General features: G+C 36.0%; 2 protein-coding genes across 7 annotated transcripts in view; one reads left to right on the top strand and one right to left on the bottom strand.

The window, feature by feature from the left end:
- The window catches only part of ankrd6a (ankyrin repeat domain 6a), a 77,973-nt gene that overhangs the window by 24,296 nt on the left and 38,091 nt on the right, over positions 1 to 15,586 (bottom strand). For 3 of the 6 annotated variants that reach the window (XR_009825237.1, XR_009825238.1, XM_062041290.1), the window contains exon 1: positions 4,672 to 5,008. The exons of 1 other annotated variant lie outside the window; for it this stretch is intronic. Coding sequence is in view for 3 of the 5 variants with exons in the window: in XM_062041290.1 (XP_061897274.1) it covers positions 4,672 to 4,836 (165 nt within the window). In the remaining 2 variants the exon portion in view is untranslated. Of the gene's footprint in view, positions 1 to 4,671; positions 5,009 to 11,357; positions 11,629 to 15,586 lie in introns of those variants that run through there. 2 more of the 6 variants (XM_062041292.1, XM_062041291.1) reach the window with 2 other exon arrangements.
- Positions 7,395 to 11,788, top strand: LOC133646182 (ras-related GTP-binding protein D-like). The gene is made up of 2 exons (XM_062041298.1): positions 7,395 to 7,514; positions 11,387 to 11,788. The coding sequence occupies exons 1-2, from the start codon at positions 7,436 to 7,438 to the stop codon at positions 11,689 to 11,691; spliced, it is 384 nt and encodes a 127-aa protein (XP_061897282.1). The 5' UTR covers positions 7,395 to 7,435; the 3' UTR covers positions 11,692 to 11,788.

Genomic DNA, 15,586 nt, shown 5'->3' with positions numbered 1-15,586 from the left:
CATCAATCCATCATCAATACATCCATCAACACATTAATACATCATCTCGGGGCGGTATAGCTCGGTTGGTAGAGCGGCCGTGCCAGCAACTTGAGGGTTGCAGGTTCGATCCCCGCTTCCGCCATCCTAGTCACTGCCGTCGTGTCCTTGGGCAAGACACTTCACCCACCTGCTCCCAGTGCCACCCACACTGGTTTAAATGTAACTTAGATATTGGGTTTCGCAATGTAAAGCGCTTTGAGTCACTTGAGAAAAAGCGCTATATAAATGTAATTCACTTCACTTCACTTCATCTCAACACATCAAGTACATCATTAATACATCCATCAATACACCCATCAATACGTCATCAATACTGTATATTACAGCGTTTCCCACACATTTATTTATTTGTGGCGGCCCGCCACGAAAGAATTACGTCCGCCACAAATAAAATTTAAAAAAATTTTTTTTATTTTTTTTTGTCCTTTCCAGCTTCTCAGGCAAATCATATAGTTGATGTAGATGCCCGTATAGGCTGTTCAGATTTACTTTACAAAAGAGAAGTGTAGGATACTTCTCTTGTTGCCTTATTTGTGTTTGACCACTACTGTTTTCTGTTTATTTGTTACTGACTGTGGCAGGACACCTCTACCTCTGTTTCACTTTATGTTGCTGGTAAATAATATGGTTGTAGTAGTAGGCTAAAGTTAAATGATTTAGTATGCACTAATTAAAGGGGCAGAGCTTTAAGAGACATTTTAGCTTTTATATTTTATAAGATATATTTTTTGTAAGAACCACAATTAATAAATATATTTCAGTGAATAACTTATTGTTCAAATCTGTATATAAATATGTACATAAAGTGTTGTAATTATATTGTAAAATGGATGGATGGATGGATGGACGTTTAAAACAAAACTGTTATTATTAATTAGTAAGTATACATTTTTTGAGTCTTTTTAGAGAAAATCCTATCATTGTAGTAAATTATGCAAATTACTCGATGATGTCATGGTGACCACGCCCATAGCCACGCCCCCACCGCCACAGGTATCTTGGCAGTTTATGGGAAACACTGTATTATCAATACATCCATCAACACATTAATACTTCATCAATACAGCCATCAACACATCAGTACACCATTGATGCACTTTTGTACATCCATCAACACATTAGTACATTGATCAATACATCATCAAGACATCAGCATATTATCAATACATCCATTCACACATCAATACTGTAGTGGACATCATCAAAACATCCATCAACACATCAATGCATCATCAATACATCCATCAACACATCAGTACATCGTCAATACATCTATCAACACATCAGTACATTGTCGATACATCCATCAACACATCCAAAAGATCCATCAACGCATCAATACACTATCAACACATCAGTACTGTACATTACCAATACATCCATCCACACATCAATGCATCATCAATACATCCATCAACACAACAATACATCCATCAACATATCGGTACATCATAATTACACCCATCAACACTTCTGTACATCATCATTACATCCATCAACACAACAATGCATCATCAATACATCCATCAACACAACAATGTATCCATCAATGCATCCATTAACACATCAGTACATCCATCAACACATCAGTACATCATCATTACATCCATCAATGCAACAATGCATCCATCAATACATCCAGCAATGCAACAATGCATCCATCAATACATCCAGCAATGCAACAATGCATCCATCAATACAACGATGCATTATCTATACATCCATCAACACGTCAGTACATCCATCACTACATCTATTAACACATCGATACATCATCAATACATCCATCACCACATCAATACATCCATCAACACAACAATAAATCCATCAATACATTCATCAACACATCGGTACATCCATCAACGCAACAATGCATCCATCAACACAACGATGCATCATCAATACATCCATCAATACACCCATTACCACATCAATACATCCATCAATACATCCATCAATTCATCCATCAATACATCCATCGATACATCAATACATCATCAATACATCCATCAACACAACAATACATTTATCAATATATCCATCAACACAACAATAAATCCATCAATACATTCATCAACACATCAGTACATCCATCAACGCATCCATCGATACATCTATCAACACATCGATACATCATTAATACATCCATCACCACATCAATACATCATCAATACATCCATCAACACAACAATACATCCATCAATATATCCATCAACACAACAATGCATCCATCAATATATCCATCAACACAACAATAAATCCATCAATAGATCCATCAACACATCAGTACATCCATCAATACATCCATCAACACAACAATGCATCCATCAACACAACAACAAATCCATCAATACACCCATCAACACATCAGTACATCCATCAATACATCTATCAACACAACCATGCATCCATCAATATATCCATCAACACAACAATGCATCCATCAATACATCCAACAACACAACAATGTATCCATCAATACATCCATCAACACATCACTACATCATCATTACATCCATCAACACAACAATGTATCCATCAATACATCCATCAACACATCAGTACATCCATCAATACATCCATCAATATATCCATCAACACAACAATAAATCCATCAATACATCCATCAACACATCAGTGCATCCATCAATACATCCATCAATACATCCATCACTATATCAATCAACACAACAATAAATCCATCAACACATCAGTTCATCCATCAATATATCCATCAACACAACAATGTATTCATCGATACATCCATCAACACATCAGTGCATCCATCAATATATCAATCAACACAACAATAAATCCATCAATACATCCATCAACACATCAGTGCATCCATCAATACATCCATAAATATATCCATCAACACAACAATAAATCCATCAATACATCCATCAACACATCAGTGCATCCATTAATATATCTATCAACACAACTACGCATCCATCAATACATCCATCAACACAACGATGCATCCATCAATACATCCATCAACACAACAATGTATCCATCAATACATCCATCAATACATCCATCACTATATCAATCAACACAACAATAAACCATCAACACATCAGTTCATCCATCAATACATCCAACAACACAACAATGTATCCATCAATACATCCATCAACACATTGATGCATCATCAATGCATCCATCAACACATCAGTACATCCATCAATACATCCATCAACACATCAGTGCATCCATCACTATATCAATCAACACAACAATAAACCATCAACACATCAGTTCATCCATCAATACATCCAACAACACAACAATGTATCCATCAATACATCCATCAACACATCGATGCATCATCAATACATCCATCGACACATTAGTACATCCATCGATACATCCATCAACACATCACTACATCATCATTACATCCATCAACACAACAATGTATCCATCAATACATCCATCAACACATCAGTACATCCATCAATACATCCATCAATATATCCATCAACACAACAATAAATCCATCAATACATCCATCAACACATGAGTGCATCCATCAATATTTCAATCAACACAACAATACATCCATCAACACATCAGTGCATCCATCAATACATCTATCAACACAACTACGCATCCATCAATATATCCATCAACACAACGATGCATCCATCAATACATCCATCAACACAACAATGTATCCATCAATACATCCATCAACACATCGATGCATCATCAATACAGCCATCAACACAACAATGCATCCATCAATACATCCATCAACACATCAGTACATCCATCAATACATCCATCAATATATCAATCAACACAACAATACATCCATCAACACATCAGTGCATCCATCAATACATCTATCAACACAACTACGCATCCATCAATATATCCATCAACACAACGATGCATCCATCAATACATCCATTAACACAACGATGCATCCATCAATACATCCATCAACACATCGATGTATCATCAATACATCCATCAACACAACAATGCATCCATCAATACATCCATCAACACATCAGTGCATCCATCAATATATCAATCAACACAACAATACATCCATCAACACATCAGTGCATCCATCAATACATCTATCAACACAACCATGCATCCATCAATATATCCATCAACACAACGATGCATCCATCAATACACCCATCAACACAACAATGTATCCATCAACACATCGATGCATCATCAATACATCCATCAACACAACAATGCATCCATCAATACATCCATCAACACATCGAATGCATCATCAATACAACCATCAACACAACAATACATCATCAATACATCCATCAACACATTATTGCATCATCAATACATCCATCAACACATCAGTACATCATCAATACATCCATCAACACATCAATACATCCATCAACACACCAATGCCTCATCAATACATCCATCAACACATCAGTACATCATCATTACATCCATCAACACAACAATGCATCCATCAATACAGCCATCAACACATCAGTACATCATCATTACATCCATCAACACAACAATGCATCCATCAATGCATCCATCAACACATCCATCCACAGCACATATAGACACATGTTCATGTTCGCACTGAGCTGATCAGACAAAAATGGCGAGTACCTTCTCATCCATTGATCCTGCAGCTTCGTCCACTGCCTGTTGCAAAAAGGAGCATCCAAAAAAAGAAATGCTTTGGAATATTGAGTGGTTTTGTGCAGTAAGAGGATGATTGTGCTGTGACAACATCTGTGAACGTGTACTGAGAGCATTCCAGATGTTGTGCATGATTACAGCTTAGAGAGAGAGAATGCACGTTGTTCCACCTAATACTTCAAACATGCATAGTACTGCATTAGTACTGCATACTGACATGTGTTTACCACGTGTATAACTACTTCATCTGCAGTTTATCCCATCTTCCGGCTTCTCGTGCCTGTCACACACTCACACACACACACACACACACACATACACACACACACACACACACACACACACACACACACACACACACACACACACACTTACACACATTTCTTGTATTTGTTACCTTCTTGAGACCTCCGAATAATGCTTACCTCTTTAGGACCACCCTTTCTAGATATATACAAATTTGTATTTACAGCATTAATAATATATGCATACTATGCAAATGTGAAAAAAAACTTCTTGTGAAAAATGAGTTGGACTTTCACAAGAAAAAGGTCACAATTTCACAAGAAAAACTTAGAATTTTGTTATAATAAAAGTCGTAATTTTACTCAACACAAGTCAAAATTTTTACAAGAAAAACTGAGCATTTGTGCAATATTATGATAAAAGTTGGAATTTTACTCAATGACAGTCGTAATTTTACAAGAAAAAGCTTAACATTTTGGCAATTTTATGAAAAGACTCGACAAAAGTCACAATTTTTATAAGAAAACTTTAAAAATGTTGGCAATATTATAATAATAATTGGAATTTTACTTGGCAAAATGATGACAAGACAATTATGACTTGATTTTACTAAAAAAAATGTCACTATTTACAAGAACAACAAATAAAAGACTCTTGAACACATTAAAATAATCCCCTCAATTCCCCCCAAAAATGGATTAATTCACTGGAATATAAAGACAATACAACATACATCCATAAACGTGGATGCATATGCAAAAGTGCAATATAATTATCTGTACAGTAATCTATGTATTTATATCTGCACCTTATTGCTCTTTTATCCTGCACTACAACGAGCTAATGTAACAAAATGTTGTTCTTATCTGTACTGCAAAGTTCAAATTTGAATGTCTAAAAATTGGCAATATCGTGATAAAAGTCAGAATTTTTTATGACGAATGTCACCATTTTTGCATTAAAAAGTAATAATTTTACATAAAAAAGTAATAATTTTACGAGAAAATATTACAAAATTACAGAAACAGAATGAATATGGGAAATTGTTCACAATTTTATAAGAAAAAAGTCCACACATTGTGAGAAAAAGACTGCTTTTAGTAAATTAAATTGTTTTATTTTTATTTATTTACTTACTTCAAGTTATTACAATATGTCTCTGTAAACATATATATTTAGTTTTTTGGATACATTTTGGGCAAAAGGGGGCGCATTTCAATTTCTTACGCACACTTGTTATTTCATATGTTGGCCAGAGGGGGAGCACTTTTAAAACCGACACACAGTCAATTTGAAATATCCCTCCTTTTTGGGACCACCCTAATTTGGATAGCAGGGGTGCAAATGAGACATTCTCTATTAGATGCAATGGTTTTCCGTATTGGGACCATGATTTATGTCCTAACTTGTTCACCGGTCCTCATATGGAAGGTACTTCTCCTTGTTGATGTCTCAAGAAGGGTTGAAATACATGTAGTGGTTATGGTACTTTGTATGTTCTCTATATCCAACATCATGTATTATTCTAATTGATCTTTTTTGTAACACATTTAGGGAATGAAGCGCACTTTTGTAGTTGTTTCTCCATATTTCTGCACAATAACTCAGATATGGTAACACTAGCGGGCACATACGTTTAACACTTTTCTTGTTAGCGATAAGTAACTTTTTTTTTTTTAATGCATTATTTTTTTATTTGCAATATATGCTATATGTATATAAAAGCTAATAATATATGTACACTACCGTTCAAAAGTTTGGTGTCACCCAAACAATTTTGTGGAATAGCCTTCATTTCTAAGAACAAGAATAGACTGTCGAGTTTCAGATGAAAGTTCTCTTTTTCTGGCCATTTTGAGCGTTTAATTGACCCCACAAATGTGATGCTCCAGAAACTCAATCTGCTCAAAGGAAGGTCAGTTATGTAGCTTCTGTAACGAGCTAAACTGTTTTCAGATGTGTGAACATGATTGCACAAGGGTTTTCTAATCATCAATTAGCCTTCTGAGCCAATGAGCAAACACATTGTACCATTAGAACACTGGAGTGATAGTTTCTGGAAATGGGCCTCTATACACCTATGTAGATATTGCACCAAAAACCAGACATTTGCAGCTAGAATAGTCATTTACCACATTAGCAATGTATAGAGTGTATTTCTTTAAAGTTAAGACTAGTTTAAAGTTATCTTCATTGAAAAGTACAGTGCTTTTCCTTCAAAAATAAGGACATTTCAATGTGACCCCAAACTTTTGAACGGTAGTGTATATGTTTTACAAACACAGCAAACAGTATGTAAAAATGTAACAAGTGTGGGATTTTATTTTGAAACGTTACCGTAATGTATAGAATAAAGTGGAGTTGACATTTCAGAGGGGTGACAAACAGAGGTCTCACGTATCAAGTGTCGTCGTGTTAAATTTAGACTGAGCGTCAAGAGGACATGGACGTGAAAAACAAGAAGACAAATAAGCAGACTTGTACAATGAACGCGGAGGACATGGAGGAGTCACTTATGGAGTATTTGGACGACGAAGACGACATGGAGGACGCTGAGGACGGAGGTAGCGAACGTTGGAGTAGTCCATGACATCATTACTTACAACGAACTAATTGTAATTTGAACCAAAACACTAACTATACCTTCAAACTACAAGTTAAAAAAAAAAAAAATTCCTATCATGGTGGTAAAATTTTGCATTATTGTGTTACATGGTAAAATAATTACAAAAGTACACCTAATTCACTAATTGTTCAACAAGGTCAGTTATGGCCAAACATATACTGTAGGTACCAACATTATTTCAATACTTTTCTGAATAAAGGGCACCACAAAAAATGTCATTAAAAATGGCTTAATTTTAACAAAAAATCTTAGGGTACATTAAACATATGTTTCTTTTTGCAAGTTTGTCCTTAAATTAAATATTGAACGTACAAGACAACTTGTCTTTTAGTAGTAAGTAAACAAAAAAAGGCTCCTGATTTAGTCTGCTGACATATGCAGTAACATATTGTGTCATTTATCATTCTATTATTTTGTCAACATAATGAAGGACAAACTGTAAAAATGTATTATTAATCTACTTGTTCATTTACTGTTAATATCTGCTTAGTTTCTCTTTTAACATGGTCTATCTACACTTCTGTTAAAATGTAATAATCACTTATTCTTCTGTTGTTTGATACTTTACATTAGTTTTGGATGATACCACAAATTCGGGTATCAATCTGATACCAAGTAGTTACAGGATCATACATTGGTCATTTTCAAAGTCCTCATGTGTCCAGGGACATATTTTATCAGTTTATAAACATAATATACATTTTTAAAAAACGAAAGATGTTGTGATGCCAAAAAATGTTGACGTAATCATAGTAGTATCGACTCGATACGCTCCTGTACTTGGTATCATTACGGTGGCTGTCAGGTGTAGATCCACCAATGGCGTTTGTTTACATTTTGACGCCGGTACTTTTCAGAGGCGGTATAGTACCAAATATGATTCTTTAGTATCGCGGTAATATACGAATACTGTACAACCCTAGTAGGTATGTGTGTAAAAAAAAATTGATGTACATGAAACCTGTATTATCACACAGATATTGTAAAGGCGATTCCGTTGATATCAATATCATTTTCTGTCATAATTGTATTAGGAAAGTTAAAAACCGGTTAAAAAAAAAAACTAAAAAAAAACACTTCTTAATATTAAGACGATATTTTAGGTGTGACCTTTTTGTTAAAATGGTCATAACTTTCTTAATATTTACCCTGTTTTAAAAAAGTGAATTCTGTACTAATGATGTTAATTATTTGGAATCTTTTAATTCCAAATAATACATGAAACAATAGGTAAATAAAAGGATAAAATAAACTCATAATTTGTAAACTACAAGGAATATTATTATTAAGATAAAAGCCTTCTTGTAGATATTGGTGTTTTGAATTGGAGTATATTATGAATAAATTGAGAACAGGAAGTGAACAAAAGTGTTAGCAACTGCTATGTAATGGAAAATGGGTAGGATTAGATAAGCTCTGTTTCTTCCTACTCCTTTTTGAACATGTTGAAAAGAGAAACTGGAAATTGTGATGTGTCATGTTGTAATTGTATGCATGTTCCAAACAAACTCAAACTCAACTCAACAAATGGAATTATATTTGTTTTACCTAAATATAGAGACAACTTGTTCCTTTTGAACCATGTTTGCATTCGCTTGATTTCTAAAGTGATTGTATCAATAAGTCTTTTCAAGTCACTGTCAGAAAATATATATATTTGTATCCTCTGCAAATAAGACCAGCTTTGAGCATTTTGAGACATTAGACAGATCATTAATATGTAAAATGAAGAACATTGGACCTAAAACTGATCCCTGCGGAACACCATATGGAATATGAAGACATGAAGAGCAACTGTCCTTTAACTTCAAAAACTGACGCCTGTTCGTCAAATAAGTTCCCACCCACTTGTAAGCCACTCCCCTGATTCCATGCCGTTCTAATTTGTTTAATAGAATGTTATGATTACCGTATTTTCCGGACCATAAGACGCACTGCCGGTGAGCGGGTCGAGTCAGGTCTATTTTCATACAAAAGGCACACTGGATTATAGGGCGCATTAAAGGGGTCATAATATAATATTTTTTTTCTAAATTGAAAACACTTCCTTGTGGTCTACATAACATGTAATGGATGTTCTTTGGTCAAAATGTTGCATAGATGATCTTTTACAGATCATTTTCAAGCCGCTTTCTGACAGTCGCTTCAGGATGCGCCGTTTTGTGGGCGGTCTTATTTACATGGCTCACCTTCGGCAGCGTCTTTTCTCCGTCATCTTTGCTGTAGCGGTGTAGCGTGTGAGGACTGGAGTGGAAGAAGTGTCAAAAGATGGAGCTAACTGTTTTAATGACATTCAGACTTTACTTCAATCAATAAAGGAGCAGCATCACCTCATCCGTGGCTCACGAGTGCAACAACAACACCCCGTGAAAAACCATCCTACCGGAACTCTCTAATAACCAAAGTTCCTTGGGTGAATAATGTAAACTCACTATACCGGTATGTTTTAGCGCTTTCATGGCGAGTTTACTGACAGATATAAGTAAGAACTTTACAATACTTTATATTAGAAATGGCAACAGCGGAGGATGAATGTCCCGTAACAAGAAGATAGAGAAAAAGAAGAAGCTTATCGACTACGGTGTCGGCACGGACTACAAAGGTGGAACCGCGCAAATTTTCAGGACTTATGCAGATCCCAAATGCAGATCAGCAGGTACCAGAAGGTAAGAAGTGCAATCCATCAAGCGGTGCGGCTTCATAGCTTACCAAAGTCATACTAAATTATTTTGATATATTTTTGAGTGTGTAATGTTCTATATTATCAATGGAACATATGAAATGTTGGTGTTGTTTACTTGAGTCATATTGCAGTCTACACGTATCTCTTATGTGTGACTGCCATCTACTGTTCATCATCGGCGGTCACTCGAACGAGTATAACGATCCCTTTATGGAGGATGCCTGTGCGTGACTTTGTTTTACGTGGGGAGACTGGTGCACAGACAGCCACCACACGATCCTTGACAGAATCGGGTCAGGGTCCAGTGACATGGACTCCAAGACTACTGGGGACCCTTTTCTGCTGCAGCCTTCTTCCGCCATCGCAGCCGTTGTGGTAGTTCTTAAATCTACCGTCTTCCGCCTGCTCTGCCGTTGAGGTCTTCACTGTATCCCTGGCTAGGGGGCAGTCAGGTACTAGGCCTTTGCCAAAGGCCACCTGGGGTAACAGTAGTAAAGGGGTTAACCTCCTAGTGCCCCAAGACCCCATAGAGGAGCCTCCACTGCCGGATGCACTTTAACGTCATGCCCAGGACACACATCTACTGTTCACACTTATCATTACACCATTTACAAAATAAAATAGCTTTGAGGTCGGTAAGCACAACCAAAATTATTCCGTCCATTAGGCGCAGGTTATAAGGTGCACTGTCAAGTTTTGAGAAAATTAAAGGATTTTAAGTGCGCCTTATAGTCCGAAAAATACGGTAATAGTGTCAAATGCTTTTTTAAATCAATGAATACTAAAAAAATGTTGGTCTAAGGAATTGATAACTTCCTAAATTATGTCAATTAATGCTAGTGAAGTTGATCTTTTAGCTCAACTGGTGATGAAAACAACGCAAACGCAGTTGAACTTTGAATACAGCAGTCTGGTCGCTATTCAGATTGCGAGATCAAGCGTGAGACGCACTGAGTGACGACTGCCAATAAACAGCCAGCGGCGAATACACACATACCTTCATATAGAACCTCTTGAATGATTGTGTACATTTGTGGTATTGAACACAATATTCATTTAGGTAATCACAACCGCATTTATTAAGTTGTCTATACTTACAAAATTGACATTTGTTTTATCTTGTTTAGTCATGGGCTTCAGCGACAGTCTGACTGGGGAGGTCAAACCCCGCATCCTGCTGATGGGTCTGCGGAGGAGTGGAAAGTCCTCAATTCAGAAGGTGGTTTTCCACAAAATGTCTCCAAATGAGACACTGTTCCTGGAGAGCACCAACAAAATTTGCAGGGAAGATGTCTCCAGCAGCTCCTTTATCAGCTTCCAGATCTGGGACTTCCCTGGTCAGATTGATTTCTTCGACCCCACATTTGACTATGAAATGATCTTCAGAGGCACTGGAGCACTGATCTTTGTCATTGACTCGCAGGTAAGGTAATAGTTGAGACGAGGGATGGGTACCTTTCACATTTGAACCAATTCGGTACCAATTCTAGGTACCTAGGAATTTATACTGGTCGGTACCAACTTTTAGTGTGTTCATGTGTTAATAAATGTTAAATGTTAGGTTTAGATTTAACACTCAGCTGATAAAAATAACCATTCTGCCCAGTTGTTAGAGCTTGTTTTCTTACACTTCTAAGTCTCATTTGCCAGTATAATCTAGTAGACTTTACGTGCGGTTGCAATACCCAGATGTTGTATGGCAGTAGTGTATAGGCTACGGTAAGGCTGGCTCAAAACTGTATCACGATTTATTCATATGTTTGATGACCTTTGGGAAATAAGGACCAGGAGAAAAATGTCTTTCTTTCTAGGATGATTATGTGGAGGCGCTGTGTAGGCTACATCTCACAGTGACACGGGCTTACAAAGTCAACCCAGACATCAACTTTGAGGTCTTCATTCATAAAGTTGACGGCTTGACAGACGACCATAAGATTGAGAAGCAGAGGGACATACATAAACGCTCCAACGATGACATCGCAGATTCAGGACTTGAGCAAATACATCTGAGGTAAACATTTGGAAACAATGTTTTAGGTTATCTATATTTACAATAAGTTGGAGTGTTAATTGAATGGAAAGTAACAAACAGAATACGGATTGTAAAGTTTCAGTCAAAGAGACTAAATTGTAAAAGTTTCTTCAAAATTATACCCATAGTCTATATAACAACCTATTGAATTAATTAATCATTTTTAGTCAAATCATATACTCAATGATGCACAACCTCTTAAGTATGTGCTTTAGTTCAAGTTAACTTACTCATTTGTCTTTTTATAAACCTGTGTTAATAATTGTCCCAATATTCTCATTCAGTTTCCATCCCGTTCCAGTTTCTATTTAACCAGTATATACGACCATTCCATATTTGAAGCATTCAGCAAAGTAGTCCAGAAGCTAATTCCACAGCTGCCTGCTCTTGAAAACCTTCTAAACATCTTCATATCTGTGAGTACATGTTTTCCTTTTTCACACAACTTGCTGTTGCACTAATGCTAGGCTTGAACCCTCCATGAGTGGTGTCCAAATGTTTTCCACAAGGGGTCACGTGCAAAAACTAAATCAAAGCTGGGGCCACTTTACATTAATTTTACTTTAAAGGGGAACTGCACTTTTTGGGGGGAATTTTGCCTATTGTTTACAATCATTATGAAAGACATGACGACGGATGTTATTTCTGATTTTATTAGCATTCTAAATATTATATAAATGCGATCAAAAGTCAGCTTATAATTGAGCCTATGCCCTTAAAAAAAACACCCAAACACCTCCATTAAGGTTTTTTTGTTTTTTTTATTTTGTCCTGTCCAGCTATTCAGGCAAATCATGTTGTTGGTGTAGATGCCCATATTGGCTGTACAGAGTTTACTTTACAAAAGAGCAAAGTCCATTTGGCTGTCATCTGTTTTAATTATGAGACACAATTGTGTCAAAGTCATGATTTTTTATTTCATGCTTGAAATAAGAAATTCTTACTTTGAAAAAGCAGTTTTATACTTGTGAGTGTTGATGACACAGCTTTGCAACAGTTGATATTTTAGTTTCAAGCATGTTTTACTCAATATAGGTCATAAAATCTCAGCAACAAGCTGTAATATCTTACTGAAATCATTTAGGACCAAAACACTTAAAACAAGTAAAACACTCTAACATAAAATCTGCTTAGTGAGAAGAAGTATCTTATCAGACAGAAAATAAGCAAATATCACCCTTATTTGTGTCAAGACTTGGTCCTTGGGGTGTTTTGTTTTCCCGGAATGCAACGGAAAGTTGGCGCGGGCAAGACGTGAATGTAAGTACATATTTTATTAATGACTATAAAAAGGAATAAACAAAAGGCGTGCACAATGGCGGGGAACAAACTTGACTTATGAAACAAAACTTGCACAAGGGCAGAAACTATAAACCAGGGGTGTCCAAACTTTTTCCACTGAGGGCCGCACACGGAAAAATTAAAGCATGCGGGGGCCATTTTGATATTTTTTATTTTCAAACCATAACAAAATATATAGATTTTTTTTTTTTACCTTTAGGGCTCCTGGGGCCCATAAAGGGTCTCAGTCGCGGATGTAACAGTTGGTTGGGGGGGGCGCATAATAAATTAAAATAACATAACATAACATAACATAACATTAAAATGTTAAAAACAAGTCAAATTATTTTTTATTTTTTTTGTTATTTAACGCTTACAATAAATCTGTATATCAACTTCAGGTTGATATAAAGTTTTTAAAAAAATGCCTTATGCCTTTTCTGTCAAAGACAACTTTGTTTTTTTATAGTAAAACTGAAATATGCAGTATTTGGATAATTGTGAAGTAATTGGAGCCCTGAAAAGATCAATAATGCAGGACACCATTGATTTTTTTTGTCATTATTGTTTTTGATTAATCACAGTGAAAAGATAAATAAAATCCCCACTAAATATTTTGGGATCCAAAAGGTCCCCCACTCATAAAGTAATACATATTTATTATTATTTGTCTTACTTTCAAGACTTAAGTTACGAGATCAACTTCAGATATTTCTGTCGATTTTACAGTTGAACTATTATTTTGTTTGTTTTATGCTCTTTTGTCAAAGAAAACTTTGATGTTTTTATATGGCAACCACACAATATATGCAATATTTTTTCCACATAAAACATTTTAATGTGAAATATGTGAAGTAATTGGAGCCTTGAATAGGTCAATAATTCATTATAACATTGATTTTTTTGCCTTTTTTTTTTTCTTTGAGCATTGGCAAAAAAAGGAAAATAAAGATAGACAGCCTGCATGGCAGCTTTGTGTCAACATTGCAACTTTTTCTAGTTAGATTTCACCTCATTCCACTTTTTTAATGTTTTTTTGATTTTTGTAATAGCATTTCCAGAATGTTTGCAGTGCAATTATTTAATATATTTGTTTAGAATATGCCGAGGGCCAATAAAAAGAACAAGCAACAAACCAGAAATGGCCCTCAGGCTGCATTTTGGACACCAGTGCCCTAGATTTTAATTTAACAATGGTTAGATAATGCACCGCTGTGAGTAATGACTCAGCTGGAAGGTTGAAATCCTTGCATGGAAATCACGTAACAATGGCTTTTGATAGAAGTAACTGTAATGGCTCATGTCGTTCTTGTCAACAAAAGAGTCAGACATAGTGTTGACATTGATGTATTATTATGTCACACTACTGTTCATGCTGAGGGAAGCAAAGTGATGATCTTCCTCTTTGTCTTTGTTCAGAACTCAGGTGTGGAAAAGGCCTTTCTTTTAGACGTGGTCAGTAAGATTTACATCGCCACAGACAGCAGTCCAGTGGACATGCAGACGTACGAGCTCTGCTGTGACATGATTGACGTCGTCATTGACATCTCTTGCATTTATGGGTAAGTGAATTGACTCGCAACACTCGTCCGTACATGATTAGCATACACTTTGTATGTATCAATATGTAGACGATGGTGGATGAAAAATTGTAACTAGTTGCGATGCTACTCTGCTTTTGGACTACTGTCGAGGTGCCCTTGATCGTTTCCCCCACCCTCAGCTCACGGACCCAGTCACTGTTTCAGCGCCCCCTGGTTATGACATTTCTCCTAGCCTACATAAGTGTGTTGTGTAACAAAATTGATATACACTTCATTCCTCCTTTAGGTATAATAAACAGTACTGTATAATAAAAATGACCCATTTAACCAGCATGTGGTGAGCTAATTTGCTTCATAGGTTTAGATTCAACTCCAGCTCTGAACTTTCTATGTTTTCTCTGTCAAAGATTGTCTATGTCAGAATGATTATAGACTGTAAATCGCCAATAGGTGTGAATGTAAGCGTGAAA

Source organism: Entelurus aequoreus, linkage group LG03 (genome assembly GCF_033978785.1).
Source record: "Entelurus aequoreus isolate RoL-2023_Sb linkage group LG03, RoL_Eaeq_v1.1, whole genome shotgun sequence".
Taxonomy (NCBI): domain Eukaryota; kingdom Metazoa; phylum Chordata; class Actinopteri; order Syngnathiformes; family Syngnathidae; genus Entelurus; species Entelurus aequoreus.
The sequence above is the reverse complement of the archived record's forward strand: the minus strand, read 5'-3'. Positions and strand labels throughout refer to the sequence as shown.